This window comes from Vidua chalybeata, chromosome 3, assembly GCF_026979565.1.
Source record: "Vidua chalybeata isolate OUT-0048 chromosome 3, bVidCha1 merged haplotype, whole genome shotgun sequence".
Taxonomy (NCBI): domain Eukaryota; kingdom Metazoa; phylum Chordata; class Aves; order Passeriformes; family Viduidae; genus Vidua; species Vidua chalybeata.
Genome location: NC_071532.1, coordinates 113774517 through 113789137, shown reverse-complemented (window position 1 = coordinate 113789137; position 14621 = coordinate 113774517). Strand labels below are relative to the sequence as shown.

Sequence of the window (14621 nt, the reverse complement as noted above, 5' to 3'; positions counted from 1 at the left end):
AAACCACGGCACCCACGTGAGGCTCCACGACGGCAGGAACCGGTCCCAGTTTCAGGGGATAAGGATGGGACCGGTTTAGACACAACCTAAATTATTTCCCCCTCCACACATCCACAAAACCAACAAGGAACAGATTTTCAAGAGGACCAAGGCAGAATCAGCTGCTCCTTTCTGTTTTGTACTTGAGATCTTGAGGCCATACAAGCTTTTGTGGTTTGGGGTATTTGGGAACTGTTCTTTTTCAATTCTTACCTGGGAGCCCTGGTCACACAAAGGACTGCTGAGAAAGGAAAGAATGACCCGGAAAATCCTCTGGTAGACATAGAGCTCACAGCAATGTTTGTCACAGCCCTTCCCCAAGAAATCTGAGGACCCACTCGTGCTGTTTTGTACTGGAAGCCATAAAGAAAAATACCACCGTCAGACATTCAGACATTTCCAAAGGATACATGCTCCTAAGAGCACAAAACCCCGGTTCCCTCCGAGTGCCAGCTCAGGAATTACCACAGCTTCTTCTGGACTTCTCAATGTTCCATTCCTATCAAATTTAATCGCTAACATCCATTGGGAACAGTCAGTCTGCAGCCCAAACATGCAGTGGAAATGGAATTTTAGAAGTTGCTGTTTCTAAAATACTTCAGTTGAACTCAAAGTTACTAACCTAAACTCAAAGAGGAATTGTAGCTAGCCGGGGCAGAACATTCTTTTCTTGTGCTCACAGAGCATACACAGCACAACTCCTTGTGCGCTACTATTAAGAAGACAACAAAAACCTCACAGAAATAACATTTTGAATTCCTACATGAAACATAAGAAAGACGCTTCTAATTAACTACCCGTGGGAGAATGAGGTTTCATTGTATTTTTGCGGCTGTTTCTAATACATTTCTGAAGAATTACTGGGTACCTAAAATGGGACTCTTACCTCAAAATCAAAACTGTAGAAAAGCTGGAGAAAACCTGGTACCTTCCTCAGGTCCAAATACCGGTGTGACAGAAGGAATCTCTTTACCCTTATGTACACGTGCTCCTCTGTAAAGAGAAAAGGTTGGCATGGTGGAGGAGGACAGCGCTCCCAATCCACAAGCACGGACGACAATTCCTGGAAGCTGCAGTCAGTGAGCGTGCAGCGCTCCGAGCTGGGAGAACAGCCCGGCAACTGCAGAAGGCCTTTGCTCTGAGGCGCATTCCCATTGCTGCCCACCCTCCCCTTCTCTCGCCCAGGAGGAAAAGCTCAGGCAAGAGCGCACGAGCACAGAGCAGGTGAGGGGATCGACACTCCCCAGGGCTCTGTTTTTCACCCCAGCAGTGACACACGCAGCACGTCCCAGTACCTGGCTTCAGGATCTGCTGTGCCACACGAGCAGCGCAGAGGGTGAGGGAGAAGGCGAACCTGAGGCTTGGCTGCCTGATTCCGTTCTGCACGGCATCCAAGAGATACGGCAACGGCAAGGGCCCAGGGAGAGAAGCCTGAAGCACAGCCCAAATGAACACAGCGGGAGCAGGAAGACATCGATCAGCTTCCGGGACATTTCACGGGTCACACAGGTAAGAGCCCCAATTCAGCAAACCTGAGGCTTTGGCGACGTCAGGATCAAAACACCCGGAAACCTGTGAGAAAGAAACCGAACTGCAGCCGGCTAAAAGCCGTCCCTGCCTCAAACTCCTTCAAACAACTTGCTCACGAGGAGGCAGGGATTGATTCAATACTCACCAGCCCATCTGGCCAAGGTCAGAGCTCTGTGCCCACCCAGGACACGGCAGCCAGCAGGGACCCTTCTCCCACTCTCCAGCACGGACCTGTGAAGCCAGGGAGAAGTTTACAGAACAGAAGCAGCCAGAAGATGCTCTCTACTTCCATACGCTCTCTGATCGATCACTCCCAAGGAAAGTCCCCACGGATCGGAAGCAACCACCTCTCATTTCTCCTCCGCAATCATCACTGCCTTGCCTTTCTGTGCGTTTCCTCCCGTGCCCGTCCCCAGAGCACCTTTAGTCCATCTTTTGTTCCCAACCGCAGCTCTCCAGCACAAATGCCACTCCTCACACACACAAAGCAAACGGTCATCTGCCTCAGCTTTTGGCTTAGAAAGTAAGAACCTCAGCGCGTCCGGCTACGTGATTAAAACACAGAGACGCACGGGTGGACATAGATGGAAAGCTTTTCAGGAGAGAAAAGAGCTGATTCGCTAGCACACTTCCATACAGCTTCAGAAAAATCAGAATCCATAGCAACTCCTAAGACCCCTGCTGAGGAACCCAGCCCTCCTGGGGACACCCAATGCAGCAGCTACGGGAAAAGCATGGGAAAAGCCAAACTTGGGGTGAAAAAAAGATGACATCAATACAGCAGCCTGTAAAAAGCCTTCACACAGCAACAGTGGGAACCAGTCCCATTTGCTCCGTCCCTGCTTTTTGGGATGACACAAACAGGAAATGAAAACACGTGAAACACAAGGCACGCCTATAGGGTGTACCAGGTGCTCCTTTTGGCAGCGTGGATGACAAAGGTCTCTCTGCGCACTTACAGGCAGCCCGATTGCAATCCATCCTTAGCCCAAGCCTTCCTCGCCTCCCATTCGCCAGCGCTCTGCTCTGGCCTTTGGAGCGCTGGCCCCGTCCTCCCGCAGCAGCACGGCACCGGAACACAGCGAGGCAAAGCGTGCCGGAGCCGCCCGTGCTGTCAGCGTACCTGTCAGCTGCCGGCGGTGGGCAACTCCGGCCCTGCGGGCAAGGGGGAGACGGCTCGGGCACCTCCAGCGGCTGCTCTGCCCCGATGCTTTCGCGTTCTCCTGCATTTCCCTGCAGCGGAGGGGGTCCGGGACGGGGGCGGATCGTGTCAGAGTGGAGACGGCGGGGAAGCACGGGGAGGCGGCGGGAACGCGGCGGGACGGGGACGGCTCGCTTGACCTTCCAAAGATGGCGGCAGGAGGGGCGGGGAAAGCCGGGGCCCCGCTCCGCCGCCTGCGCGCCGCCCCGGCGGCATTTTCCGGCACGCGGTCGCTTCCAGCGTCTAGGGAGGGACGCGCGCGGGGATCGGGAAAGGGGAGTGCAGCCCTGTTCCGACGCCGCTCGCCCCCCGCCCGCCGCCCCCGGCCCGTGAGCGCTGCGACCGCGCCTCCGCCGCCCGCCGAAAGCGGCCCCGCCGGGCCGCCCTCGCCGCTGCCGTTCTTCTCGGTCATCGGGTCCCTTTGCTCTCCCGAATCTCCTTCACCCCTCCCCTCTATTTACAGACACCGCCCCGCTTGCCGCTCGCTCCCTCCCGCGCCTCGCCCTTCCCACGCTCGGCAGCCGTCCTTCCCCCCTCAGCCGGCACCCAGCGGCGAGGGGCAGGGCGCTGGCTGGGGGGGGCTGCAGTACCGCTCTCTGTCCACAAGGCGGCAGCACCGCCGCCGGCCACAGCCGGGGGCTGCCGCTCGCCCGGAGGGAAGGGAGGCAGAAAAGAACAGGGGCATTCCCCTTGGAAAAATCCTGAAAAATAAATGGCCCAAAACCACCCGCACACAAACTAAAACACACTGCCTCTAACCCAATAAAACCCCTCCAAAATCCTTTTCTTTTAAACTCTCTAGAACTATCTTTCATATTTATACTTTTCACATTCCCATTTATCATGTATATTGATGCATGATGTTATTTCGATTCTATATTAAATATCTTCTTCCTATGACTTCTATTTATTTATATTTTATCTTTTTATATATCCAGATATATTAATATACATTTCTATATTTCTATTGCAAAAATAGTTCTGTTATTTAAAATAAAAGCCCTGCCTGTAAGCAAATTCTAGCTCTATGATATTAATATTAACCATCTCTTATTTAAAAGAAAAATGCTGCCTGAAACCCACCCGCCCGCGGCGCAAGTGCGGCAACAGCCCGTGTCCGCAGTACTGGCAAGGCCGCGGGAAATCCCGGCGGGGCGGCCCCTGCGTGGCGCGCGGGCAGTGCAGCACGCGGACCACGATTTTCCCGCGCTTTTTTTTTTTTTTTTTTTTTTTTTTTTTCTATCCGCCATATTGAGAAGGTCAAGAGTGTCCCGGCCGCCGCGACACTTTCAAGATGGCGGCCGCGTGAGGCCCTCGGAAGGGAGAGGCGTTTTTTGCCGATGCCTGTCGGCGCCCGCTCAAAACCTGACCGCCCGCGCAGCCGCTGAACTCACAGTCCGTGGCCACGACACGGGAAAAAGCGAAAAAAATCCCGCGGGGCGGCGCCGGCGTCAGGGTGCCGTGCAGGCAGTGCAGTAGACAGACCGAGGTCCTCCTTTTTCCCGCCTTTTTTGCCGCCATATTGGGAAGGTCAAGCGAGTCCGCGACAACCCACTCCCAAGGTGGCGGCCGCGGGAGGACCTCGGGCGAGGGCTGCAGTACTGCACTCTGGCCACAAGGCGGCGGCACTGCCGCCCGCCCTGGGGCTGCAGGCGGGGAAGGCGCGCAAAGAAGAACAGGCGCCGACCCCCTTCAAAACATCCTCTGCAATAAATGCCCCTAAACATCCCGCACGAAACCGAAAAACACCGACCAAAAAAAAAAAAAAAAAAAACCCTGCCTCTAACCCAATAAGAACCAAAATAAAAAATCTTTTCTTTTAAGCTATATTTCAATCTATATTATTTTTATATTTTTTATATTTATATTCACATTTTGATTTAAAATATATACTGATGTATAATGATAATTTTATAATTTCTTACATTCATTCATATTACTTAAAGTTTATTTTATTTTATATTTTTATGCATGTCTTAATATATTGATTACATATTTCTATATTTAGATTGATATTTCTAAAAGGTTTATATTGTTTATAATAAAATCCCTGCCTCTACCCAAGTCAAAACCTAAAAAAAAAACCCTTTCTTCTAAACTGTGTTTAAATTTATCTATGTTTTTCGCATTTCTATTGAAATTTGCATTGTAAATGTAGATTGATGGATGGTGTTATTTATATTCTATATCTTCCTATTACTTATTTTTATTTACACTTTATATTTTTTATCTATCTTTATACATTGATTATCTATTTCTATTTTTAGAATTATATCAAAATAAAATGTATATTCATATTTTTTAAAATAAATACCCTGCCTCTAACCAAATAAAAACCAAAGAAGCCCTTTCTAATTTATTTCTATTTTTAATTTTTATAATAAAAGCCCTGCCTACTACCAAATAGAAAATTTTAAAAACCCCTTTATTTTAAACTATATTTGAATATTTTTCTATTTATGCTTTTGATATTTACATTTATAGTTTCTTACATATTATATTACAGTATATTGATGTACTATATTTAGATATATAAAATATATGACATGTCATGTGGTATAATGAGACATATACAGTATCATATCCATTATGTATTGTATCAATTTCTATGATTTTGTATTTTATATCTATCTACATATATTAATTATACATTTCTAGATTGATATTTTCTATGGATTTGATTTATATGTATAATCTATATTCATATGTACTTATATAAACATACTCTAAAATACTCTATAGAGTATAAAATACTCTATATCAAACATTAGAACATCTTACGGTGATAGATAATATTATTTATGTTACATGTTCTATTTATATGTATTCTATTTATATTTAAAATGGAAGTTTTATATTCCCATTTTTATATTTCTAGATTTGTTTTCTTACATTATAGTTATAGTTATAATTTTGCATTTAAGATCCAATACCTAAAACTAAAATGCCAATACAAACAGCAACAAATTCCCACCCATACCGTCCAAAAATAGTAGAATGGCTCCACCAGCCAACCAACTACCAGCAAAAAAAACCCACACTACAATCTTTTCACTAACAATTCTTATCACATCACAAAAATTAAACAAAAATGAAAAAAAAACCCCTATACAATCCCACACAGCAAATCACAAAACCCACTAAAAAGAAAAAAAAAATCCAACTAACTTACTAAACTCCAAACCCTACAACAGACCCTGAACGTTACTAAAAAAAAAAAAAAAACCAAACAAAAAAAAAAACTCTACCTCAACACTAACTCATAAAGAGAACCCAAAACGCTATAAAAAAAACTTAAAAAACCACCAAACCAATTACCGATATAAAAAAATCTAAACCACTAAGAAACAAAAAAATCACCACCCAAATAAAATAACTACCGAAAAAAATCCACCATATAAACAACCATGTTCCCAAAAATAAAACGAATAAAAACCAGCAACCAAATACATCAAACTACAAAAAAAAAAAAAAAAAAAAAAAAAAAAAAAAAAAAAAAAAAACTTCAATTAACAACAACAAAAAAATGATTCCTAACTCAATAAACCCATAATGCCTCAAACCATCATCAAAACTAAAATACCACCTGGAAATAAACACCAAGCCAAAAGATAAATGGAACCAGAAACAATATCTCCCAGATTCTCTGCAACAACAAAACATACACGACAATCAAACATACCAAATGAATAAAACCTCTATAATACAATCAACAATAATGCAATGACCAATATTACAAAAACCTCACTAATGAACTACAGGACACTGCCTCAAACCCACCAAAACGAACACTACATACTCACGCTAATAAAAGCCACCACAATCCAATTAAAAACCTAACCGCTACTTCATGCCACGACCCATAAAAAACATTGTAAACCTTAAAATATAGAATTTTAAATTATCTTTTTATAATATAAAAATATTATTTAAAAATCCAACCAAAAAAATCAAAACAAAAAAAAATCCACCAAATTCCACAAAAATGAAATCCAACAACAAAACTCAATCCAAATAAATCCTTGCCATCAGCACCTGAACCAAGAACCATAACATTCAAGAAGTACACCATGTCCCTTAGCATACACCAAGCACGAACAAAAGAAAACGATACAATCAATTCCTAAGAACCACCTCCAAAGCGCTACACCAAGGACCTTCGGAAAATGAAAAGCCGCGCTGCCGGCACCGGGCGGAGCGCGGCTCCCGGCAGGAAAGCGGCTCCTGCGGCAGGCAGAGGCGGCGCCGCGCCGGGAGCCCCCCGCCCGCTCCCCCTGCCCGGCGGGGCCGGCACCGGGCCCAGGGGGCCCCGGCGGCGCCCGAGCCCCGCGCCCGGAGCGGACGGAGCGGCCGGCACCGGCCGGCACCGGCGCAGCGCCCGCGCCGCCTCTCCCGCCCGCCGGCCCGGCAAAGCTCCCCTCGGCTCCGCACGCCTCGCTCCGGCGCGGCTCCGGCAGTCCCGCGCCAGCCCGGCCGCGCCCAAGTCCCCTTCCACCTCGGCAGCTCCCCGGGCAACGCCAGCAGCTCCCGCGCCACAGCCTTGGCTGCCGGGCCAGGGGCACAAGAAGCGCCCTCCAATGCAGCGGCACAGCCCCATTCCAACCCTTCAAACGCTGCGAGAGCTGCAGCCTCCTTCAATTCAACCCCCGGAACTGACGCCACACTCAGGTGCTCGCCTCACTTCAACAAGGGCAAATAAATGTGTTCTCCCCTTCAGTTTCAGCCCCTGTAAGAGCAGAAAAGAAGGGCTTGTCCTCAAATGAAATCCCTCAAGTTGTGGGAATCTTTCAAACCAGAGGGTTTTGGGAAAGCTGCAAAAGGCAGGCCTCAGAAACAGCAGAACTGCGATTCGAGCTAAGCATAAGATTTGTCAGCAGAAAAATTATATAAGAAGTAGAGGTGAACTACAAATAGAACAATGGGCTGTGTATTGTCGATTCCCTGACACCCCTGGGATACCCCTAACATCCTGGAAAAGGCAGCTTTTCCTTCAATCAATACCCTCAAAACCACACGTGAAAGGGGATCCCCCACCAGTTCAGACACGGTCAATAATGGAAGACAAGTCGCTACCCTCAATTTGAATTTCTTTCCTACTCAAAATACTTTTTTTTCTTTTCTTTTTTTTTTTTTTTTTTTTTTTTTTTTTTTTCTGGGAGCACCGGGGAGGGATTGGCAAGATGAAATTTAAAAGGGAAAGGAGAAATGTCCCCGCTACAAATGCACATGGGCTCACCTGTTTGGCTGCCGCTACCTGGCACAAAGGTTTGTCCCTCGGCACCTCCTCTGAGCAATGCTCCAGGTATCCAAGTGCGTATCCAGGTGATCCCCCAGACCCTGTCCGAAGCTGTCACCGTCCTTCCAAGGACAGCCCCAGGAGCCACCCATAAACTCCTCTTCTCCAGCAGCTCCCTGTAAAATCAGCTGAGGCAAAGCCCCTAAAACAGCTGCCGGCAGGAGCCGGCCCCTCCTTATCCTCACAGTTCACACCTGGGGCTGCTCTGGCTTTCTTTCCAAATGAATTTAGAGACAAATTCCTATTTTTACCAATACCTATAAAAACGAAACATTTGACAGGATGTAGTATTCTACACACCCCCCTCCCTGTGCATTTTGGGGCAGCTTTGGCTCCCTCGGGGGGACGGCACCCGGCATGACCCCCCTCATTCGCCACCCACCTGCTCCTCCGCCGCAGCGTGCCTCCCTCTCCTAGGGACCTTAGGGTGCCCCAAATGACACCAGAGCCCCGAGTCTTCACCCCTTTTTCCTGGCCCCCAAAGAAGGCACAGAACGAGTCTTAACTGCCCTGGACAGCAGCCCAGCACTTGCTTCCATCCCTTTCCACATGTACATCCCCCCCGAAAGGGACTCTGCCGCAACAAGAAAAGGGGGCAGCCCCCAGAAGGGTCGAAGCTCCTGCCCAGCCTCGCTGTCACGGGCGAGGGGCAGAGAGAGGGAGCGGCAGAGACGGCGGGGACGCGGCACGGACGGCACGGCACAGAGCGGGGGCCGCTCTCAGCGCGATGCCGGCAAAGCCGCAGGTCCGGCGGGGCCGGGCGGGGTTTGACCGGCACGGGGGATCCGCCGAGAGCCTCCGGCCCCGTGCGGGGACTCCCGCAAGGGCCCAGGGGCGCCGGGCTCCGGCCCTCTGGGCTTTATTCTCCGGCGCCCCCGGCCCCGCGGCTGCGGGGAAAGAAGGAACGGGGCGACGGGAAGAGAAGAGGGCTAGCAGGGCATGAGAAAGGGTAGGGAGGGAGGGAGGTCGGGCTGTGGAGGAAAGCGGGAGGGCAAGGGAAAGGCCGGGAGCGGGGAAGAGGGATGGTGCACAGAGGAGGGAGAGAAGAGGAATAGAACGGAGGAGCGGGATAGGGACAGAGCAGGAAGGAGTGGGGGGGGGGGGGGGCGCGGGGTGTCGGGTTTGCGAGGGAGAGGAGGGGAGAGGGTCTGCGGACAAAGAACAGGAATACGGGGAGGAGGAAGGAAGGATGGAGGGGGGGACGAGAGGGGAGGCCGAAAAGGGAGAGAAAGGGGTCGGCTTTGGGGAGAGCGGGAAATGGGGGAAAGAGAGAAAGAAGAGGAATACGGGGAGGAAGAAGGAGGGGTAGAGAGCGGGACAGGACGGGGAGCCTCAGAGAGCCCCGACTCCACCCGAGCCCGCCCCGGCGGCCCGCCCTGCTCGGGATGCTGCGCTCGGCGGAGCTCGGCTCGGTTCGGCCCCGCTCGGCTCCTCGCCTACACTCGGGCTGTTCTCCGCTAGACTCGGCTGGATTCGCCTCTTCGGCGCAGCTCGGCTCGGCTCAACTCGGAGCCGCTCGCTCCGTTCGCCTCCATTCGCCTCGGCTCGGCTCCATTCACCTCCGCTCGGCTCCGCTCGACTCGGCTCCGCTCCGCTCGGCTCCGTTCGGCTCCGCTCGGCTCCATTCACCTCCGCTCGGCTCCGCTCGGCTCCCCGCGGCAGCGCGCCTCCCGCGCACGCGCACAGCTCGCCGCTCTCCTGCCGCCGAGCCCCGCGCCCGGCCCGGCCGGCGCACGGAAACCCCCGCGCCACATTAGACCCAGCAGTTTCTGCGCTAAACCCTTTCTGTCCTAGAAGGAGATAACTTCTCTACCTCCTTCGTCTCCTCAGTTTTCTTCTTGGATTTCAAAATCAGAGTTACAAAAACCTACTCACAACTACAAGATTTAGTAAGTAGCCAATAATGTAGTCCCGTCAATTTCATAACCTACAGAACACGTTATACTTATGTTTCCACAATTAAAAAAAAAAAAAAAAAAAAAATCACACAAGAGTCCTACTCACTGTGTCAAGCCTTATTTAAAACACACCAAAAAAAAAAAAAAAAAACAAAAAAACCCAACCCCGAAAGAAATAGTTCCACAACCAAAACAGAACAAACAAGTAACACTAACTAAAACCCCACGTCCAAATACGCTCTGTTTATCAGTCACCAACCCGAAAAATCTCTTTTCTACGTAGCTCGTTTGTATACCTCCTCACAACTAACCTTATCCTTTCCAAACACTAAATTGCAAATCAAAAAACTTACACGTAACATAAACTCTTCAAATAACATTTATACACTCATACCCCAAATGACAGGTAAACCACCAAAAGTAAAATTACTCAAATCATTACAAACAAATACTTGTACAATATTTAGTTACAAAACAACCCCCAAACCACACCAAACCACAAAGAAGTTACCTCAAAACAGCAAACCTACAATTTAAAACAATTAACCCACTAAGACCAAACATAACAATAATACATAAAAACAAACAAAAAAAAAAAACAACCAAAAGAAAAGAACACCCACCCAAAAATACCCAATCACTCCAACACAAATTTACTTCCCAGGATCAAAATCGTACAACCTTTTAACAACCTAATTCTATTAGTTCTACATCTCTTTTAATACCTAAAATAACTACAACTCACACTTGAAGCACATCAAATGAACTTACTTATTAACTAACCAAATCAAACAATAACACATGTATAACGTTAAATAAATTACTGCCAAATATGAACATCTTTAAACATACTACCTTACAAAATAAAACAACTGTTCATTTTTTATTATTCACACACAATCATAAATAGAAAACGTTTTAAAAAATATATAAATTGATGAAATCACAAGAAATCAATTTACAAAAACATTACTAATTTTTTTTTAAAAAATTAATCAATCGCACATAAAAAATAACTAAATAATATTTTCAAAAATTAAAACATCGCTGAATAACTTAAATCATTATTAAAAACTAAAATACTCATCTTATTAATAATTACTGCTTTTTATCTCCCCTACCGATTTAAATTTTTACATAGAACTCTACAAAAATCCTTAACAAGTAGATTTATAATTTACATTTTAAAACATATATAGATAAACATACTTAACAGGAGTGATCTACACACCAAACAAGTAAACTAACCAAAAAAACCCCTAATAAAATACTAATATATTCATAACACAAAAACCCAAAATCATTAACATAAAAACCCATACGAACACATGAAAATACCTACAGTAAAAAAAAGACGTACCTCAATGAACAATATTCACACCTTAATAATTCATTATAAACTCTTACCAATTAATGATTAACATGACTTGATACCAATCAAATACAAGAAAATGTTACTTTAGCCAATAAGCAGAATAAAATGTTATACCTAATAACTTAAAATCACGCTTTATGAAAAATATAAAACAGTAAAGCAACGTATCATAAAAACTCCCATTATTATCACTACACAGATATACAGAGATACGCATATATCTATATACAGGTAGATCATATACCCATCTCAACAGCAGCATCTGGGATCGATTCCTGTTTTCTCTCTTGTCTCCTAAACTTATTAGCCACAAAGGATGGAGTAAGGAAATCATTTTATTTATCACCTGGTTCTCCAGAAACCTGAAAAACAAAATGAAACAGAACAAAAAGAAAAAAAAGAAAAGAAAACCACATTTGAAAGGCAGATCCTCACCAGCAGCTGGTCCATCTCCTACGGGGGACCATATTCTAGGGCACTTTTGGTGCACTTGCCTGAACCTGTCAGGGCACTCTTGTGCTTGCAGAAGAGATTTTTTTTGTCAGGGAGAGGCAAGGGGAGGAGAAGTAACGTTCTAGACAGCTCAAATCCCTTACTGTGCCACTTCCTGTGCAGCAGGTCCTGTGACAGGATGGGAACTGAGGCTGCTTGAAATTTCAAAGCTAAAGACACCAGCACAAGGTGTCCTTTTGCTTTGTCAAGGAAGTGATTCCCAAATCACACAGCCCCCCCACCATCGTCCCTCCCACCACCACCTGAAAGCCTCTTGATTCTCTTCTCAAAAACACCAGGGACACCTCAGCGTTCAGCAAGTTCTGCCAGTGCAGCCCTCGGTGCCCCCGTCTCCAGGTCTGTCCCCCTTGCTTTCATCCTCAGCCACGTCATTCTTCAGCCGTGGACAGGAAATTGTCCCCACGTCTCCCGTACTTGGCTGGTTACCTTTTCTCTAAGCCGTGCAGGACCCACGAGAGGAGGCTGTGATCCTCTATCGGCTCATGGGCAGCTCTAGAGGTGACGCGGGCAGCACTCTGTCGTATCTCCAGAATAGGACTCTGAAACAGAAAATGCAACTTGTTCTTTTACAGCCAAGATCTGATTATCTAAAATAAAATGAGCAATTTGGCTGGTACCCGATCAACTTCCAGCTAAAATGAACACCGCCTGTTCTCAGCAACTCCAGAGAAGGAAAGACATTCTCCCTTCAACGCTTCACACCACAGGTGCTGCTCTTACAAGAAGTATTCAGGTAGCAAGACAGTTTTCTCTTTTGTCCGAGGTTTTGATACCTGAAATCCTCAGGGTGGATGCTCCCAAACCTGAGAGCTCCCGGCAGGCGAGTTTCCCTCCTGCCGAAGCACTGTGCAGGTGACAAACGTGCTGGCTGGGGAATAGAGACCCCAAAAAGAAAAGGCCCCGACTGCAGGAGCAAAACCACGGCACCCACGTGAGGCTCCACGACGGCAGGAACCGGTCCCAGTTTCAGGGGATAAGGATGGGACCGGTTTAGACACAACCTAAATTATTTCCCCCTCCACACATCCACAAAACCAACAAGGAACAGATTTTCAAGAGGACCAAGGCAGAATCAGCTGCTCCTTTCTGTTTTGTACTTGAGATCTTGAGGCCATACAAGCTTTTGTGGTTTGGGGTATTTGGGAACTGTTCTTTTTCAATTCTTACCTGGGAGCCCTGGTCACACAAAGGACTGCTGAGAAAGGAAAGAATGACCCGGAAAATCCTCTGGTAGACATAGAGCTCACAGCAATGTTTGTCACAGCCCTTCCCCAAGAAATCTGAGGACCCACTCGTGCTGTTTTGTACTGGAAGCCATAAAGAAAAATACCACCGTCAGACATTCAGACATTTCCAAAGGATACATGCTCCTAAGAGCACAAAACCCCGGTTCCCTCCGAGTGCCAGCTCAGGAATTACCACAGCTTCTTCTGGACTTCTCAATGTTCCATTCCTATCAAATTTAATCGCTAACATCCATTGGGAACAGTCAGTCTGCAGCCCAAACATGCAGTGGAAATGGAATTTTAGAAGTTGCTGTTTCTAAAATACTTCAGTTGAACTCAAAGTTACTCACCTAAACTCAAAGAGGAATTGTAGCTAGCCGGGGCAGAACATTCTTTTCTTGTGCTCACAGAGCATACACAGCACAACTCCTTGTGCGCTACTATTAAGAAGACAACAAAAACCTCACAGAAATAACATTTTGAATTCCTACATGAAACATAAGAAAGACGCTTCTAATTAACTACCCGTGGGAGAATGAGGTTTCATTGTATTTTTGCGGCTGTTTCTAATACATTTCTGAAGAATTACTGGGTACCTAAAATGGGACTCTTACCTCAAAATCAAAACTGTAGAAAAGCTGGAGAAAACCTGGTACCTTCCTCAGGTCCAAATACCGGTGTGACAGAAGGAATCTCTTTACCCTTATGTACACGTGCTCCTCTGTAAAGAGAAAAGGTTGGCATGGTGGAGGAGGACAGCGCTCCCAATCCACAAGCACGGACGACAATTCCTGGAAGCTGCAGTCAGTGAGCGTGCAGCGCTCCGAGCTGGGAGAACAGCCCGGCAACTGCAGAAGGCCTTTGCTCTGAGGCGCATTCCCATTGCTGCCCACCCTCCCCTTCTCTCGCCCAGGAGGAAAAGCTCAGGCAAGAGCGCACGAGCACAGAGCAGGTGAGGGGATCGACACTCCCCAGGGCTCTGTTTTTCACCCCAGCAGTGACACACGCAGCACGTCCCAGTACCTGGCTTCAGGATCTGCTGTGCCACACGAGCAGCGCAGAGGGTGAGGGAGAAGGCGAACCTGAGGCTTGGCTGCCTGATTCCGTTCTGCACGGCATCCAAGAGATACGGCAACGGCAAGGGCCCAGGGAGAGAAGCCTGAAGCACAGCCCAAATGAACACAGCGGGAGCAGGAAGACATCGATCAGCTTCCGGGACATTTCACGGGTCACACAGGTAAGAGCCCCAATTCAGCAAACCTGAGGCTTTGGCGACGTCAGGATCAAAACACCCGGAAACCTGTGAGAAAGAAACCGAACTGCAGCCGGCTAAAAGCCGTCCCTGCCTCAAACTCCTTCAAACAACTTGCTCACGAGGAGGCAGGGATTGATTCAATACTCACCAGCCCATCTGGCCAAGGTCAGAGCTCTGTGCCCACCCAGGACACGGCAGCCAGCAGGGACCCTTCTCCCACTCTCCAGCACGGACCTGTGAAGCCAGGGAGAAGTTTACAGAACAGAAGCAGCCAGAAGATGCTCTCTA

General features: G+C 47.5%; 2 protein-coding genes across 2 annotated transcripts in view; both read right to left on the bottom strand.

The window, feature by feature from the left end:
* The window catches only part of LOC128785258 (uncharacterized), a 14234-nt gene extending 2445 nt beyond the window's left edge, over nt 1-11789 (bottom strand). Inside the window, exons 1-9 of the mRNA XM_053937559.1 lie at nt 11775-11789; nt 8007-8117; nt 7428-7496; nt 2693-2802; nt 1715-1800; nt 1572-1630; nt 1335-1470; nt 926-1032; nt 253-392 (exon numbers count right to left, since the gene is read on the bottom strand). Coding sequence (XP_053793534.1) covers nt 253-392; nt 926-1032; nt 1335-1470; nt 1572-1630; nt 1715-1800; nt 2693-2802; nt 7428-7496; nt 8007-8117; nt 11775-11789 — 833 coding nt within the window. The remainder of the gene's footprint in view (nt 1-252; nt 393-925; nt 1033-1334; nt 1471-1571; nt 1631-1714; nt 1801-2692; nt 2803-7427; nt 7497-8006; nt 8118-11774) is intronic.
* Nucleotides 10971-14621, bottom strand: part of LOC128785257 (uncharacterized) — a 13590-nt gene continuing 9939 nt past the window's right edge. Inside the window, exons 5-11 of the mRNA XM_053937558.1 lie at nt 14482-14567; nt 14339-14397; nt 14102-14237; nt 13693-13799; nt 13020-13159; nt 12279-12391; nt 10971-11701 (exon numbers count right to left, since the gene is read on the bottom strand). Of these exons, the coding sequence (XP_053793533.1) occupies nt 12325-12391; nt 13020-13159; nt 13693-13799; nt 14102-14237; nt 14339-14397; nt 14482-14567 (595 nt within the window). The 3' untranslated portion in view covers nt 10971-11701; nt 12279-12324. The remainder of the gene's footprint in view (nt 11702-12278; nt 12392-13019; nt 13160-13692; nt 13800-14101; nt 14238-14338; nt 14398-14481; nt 14568-14621) is intronic.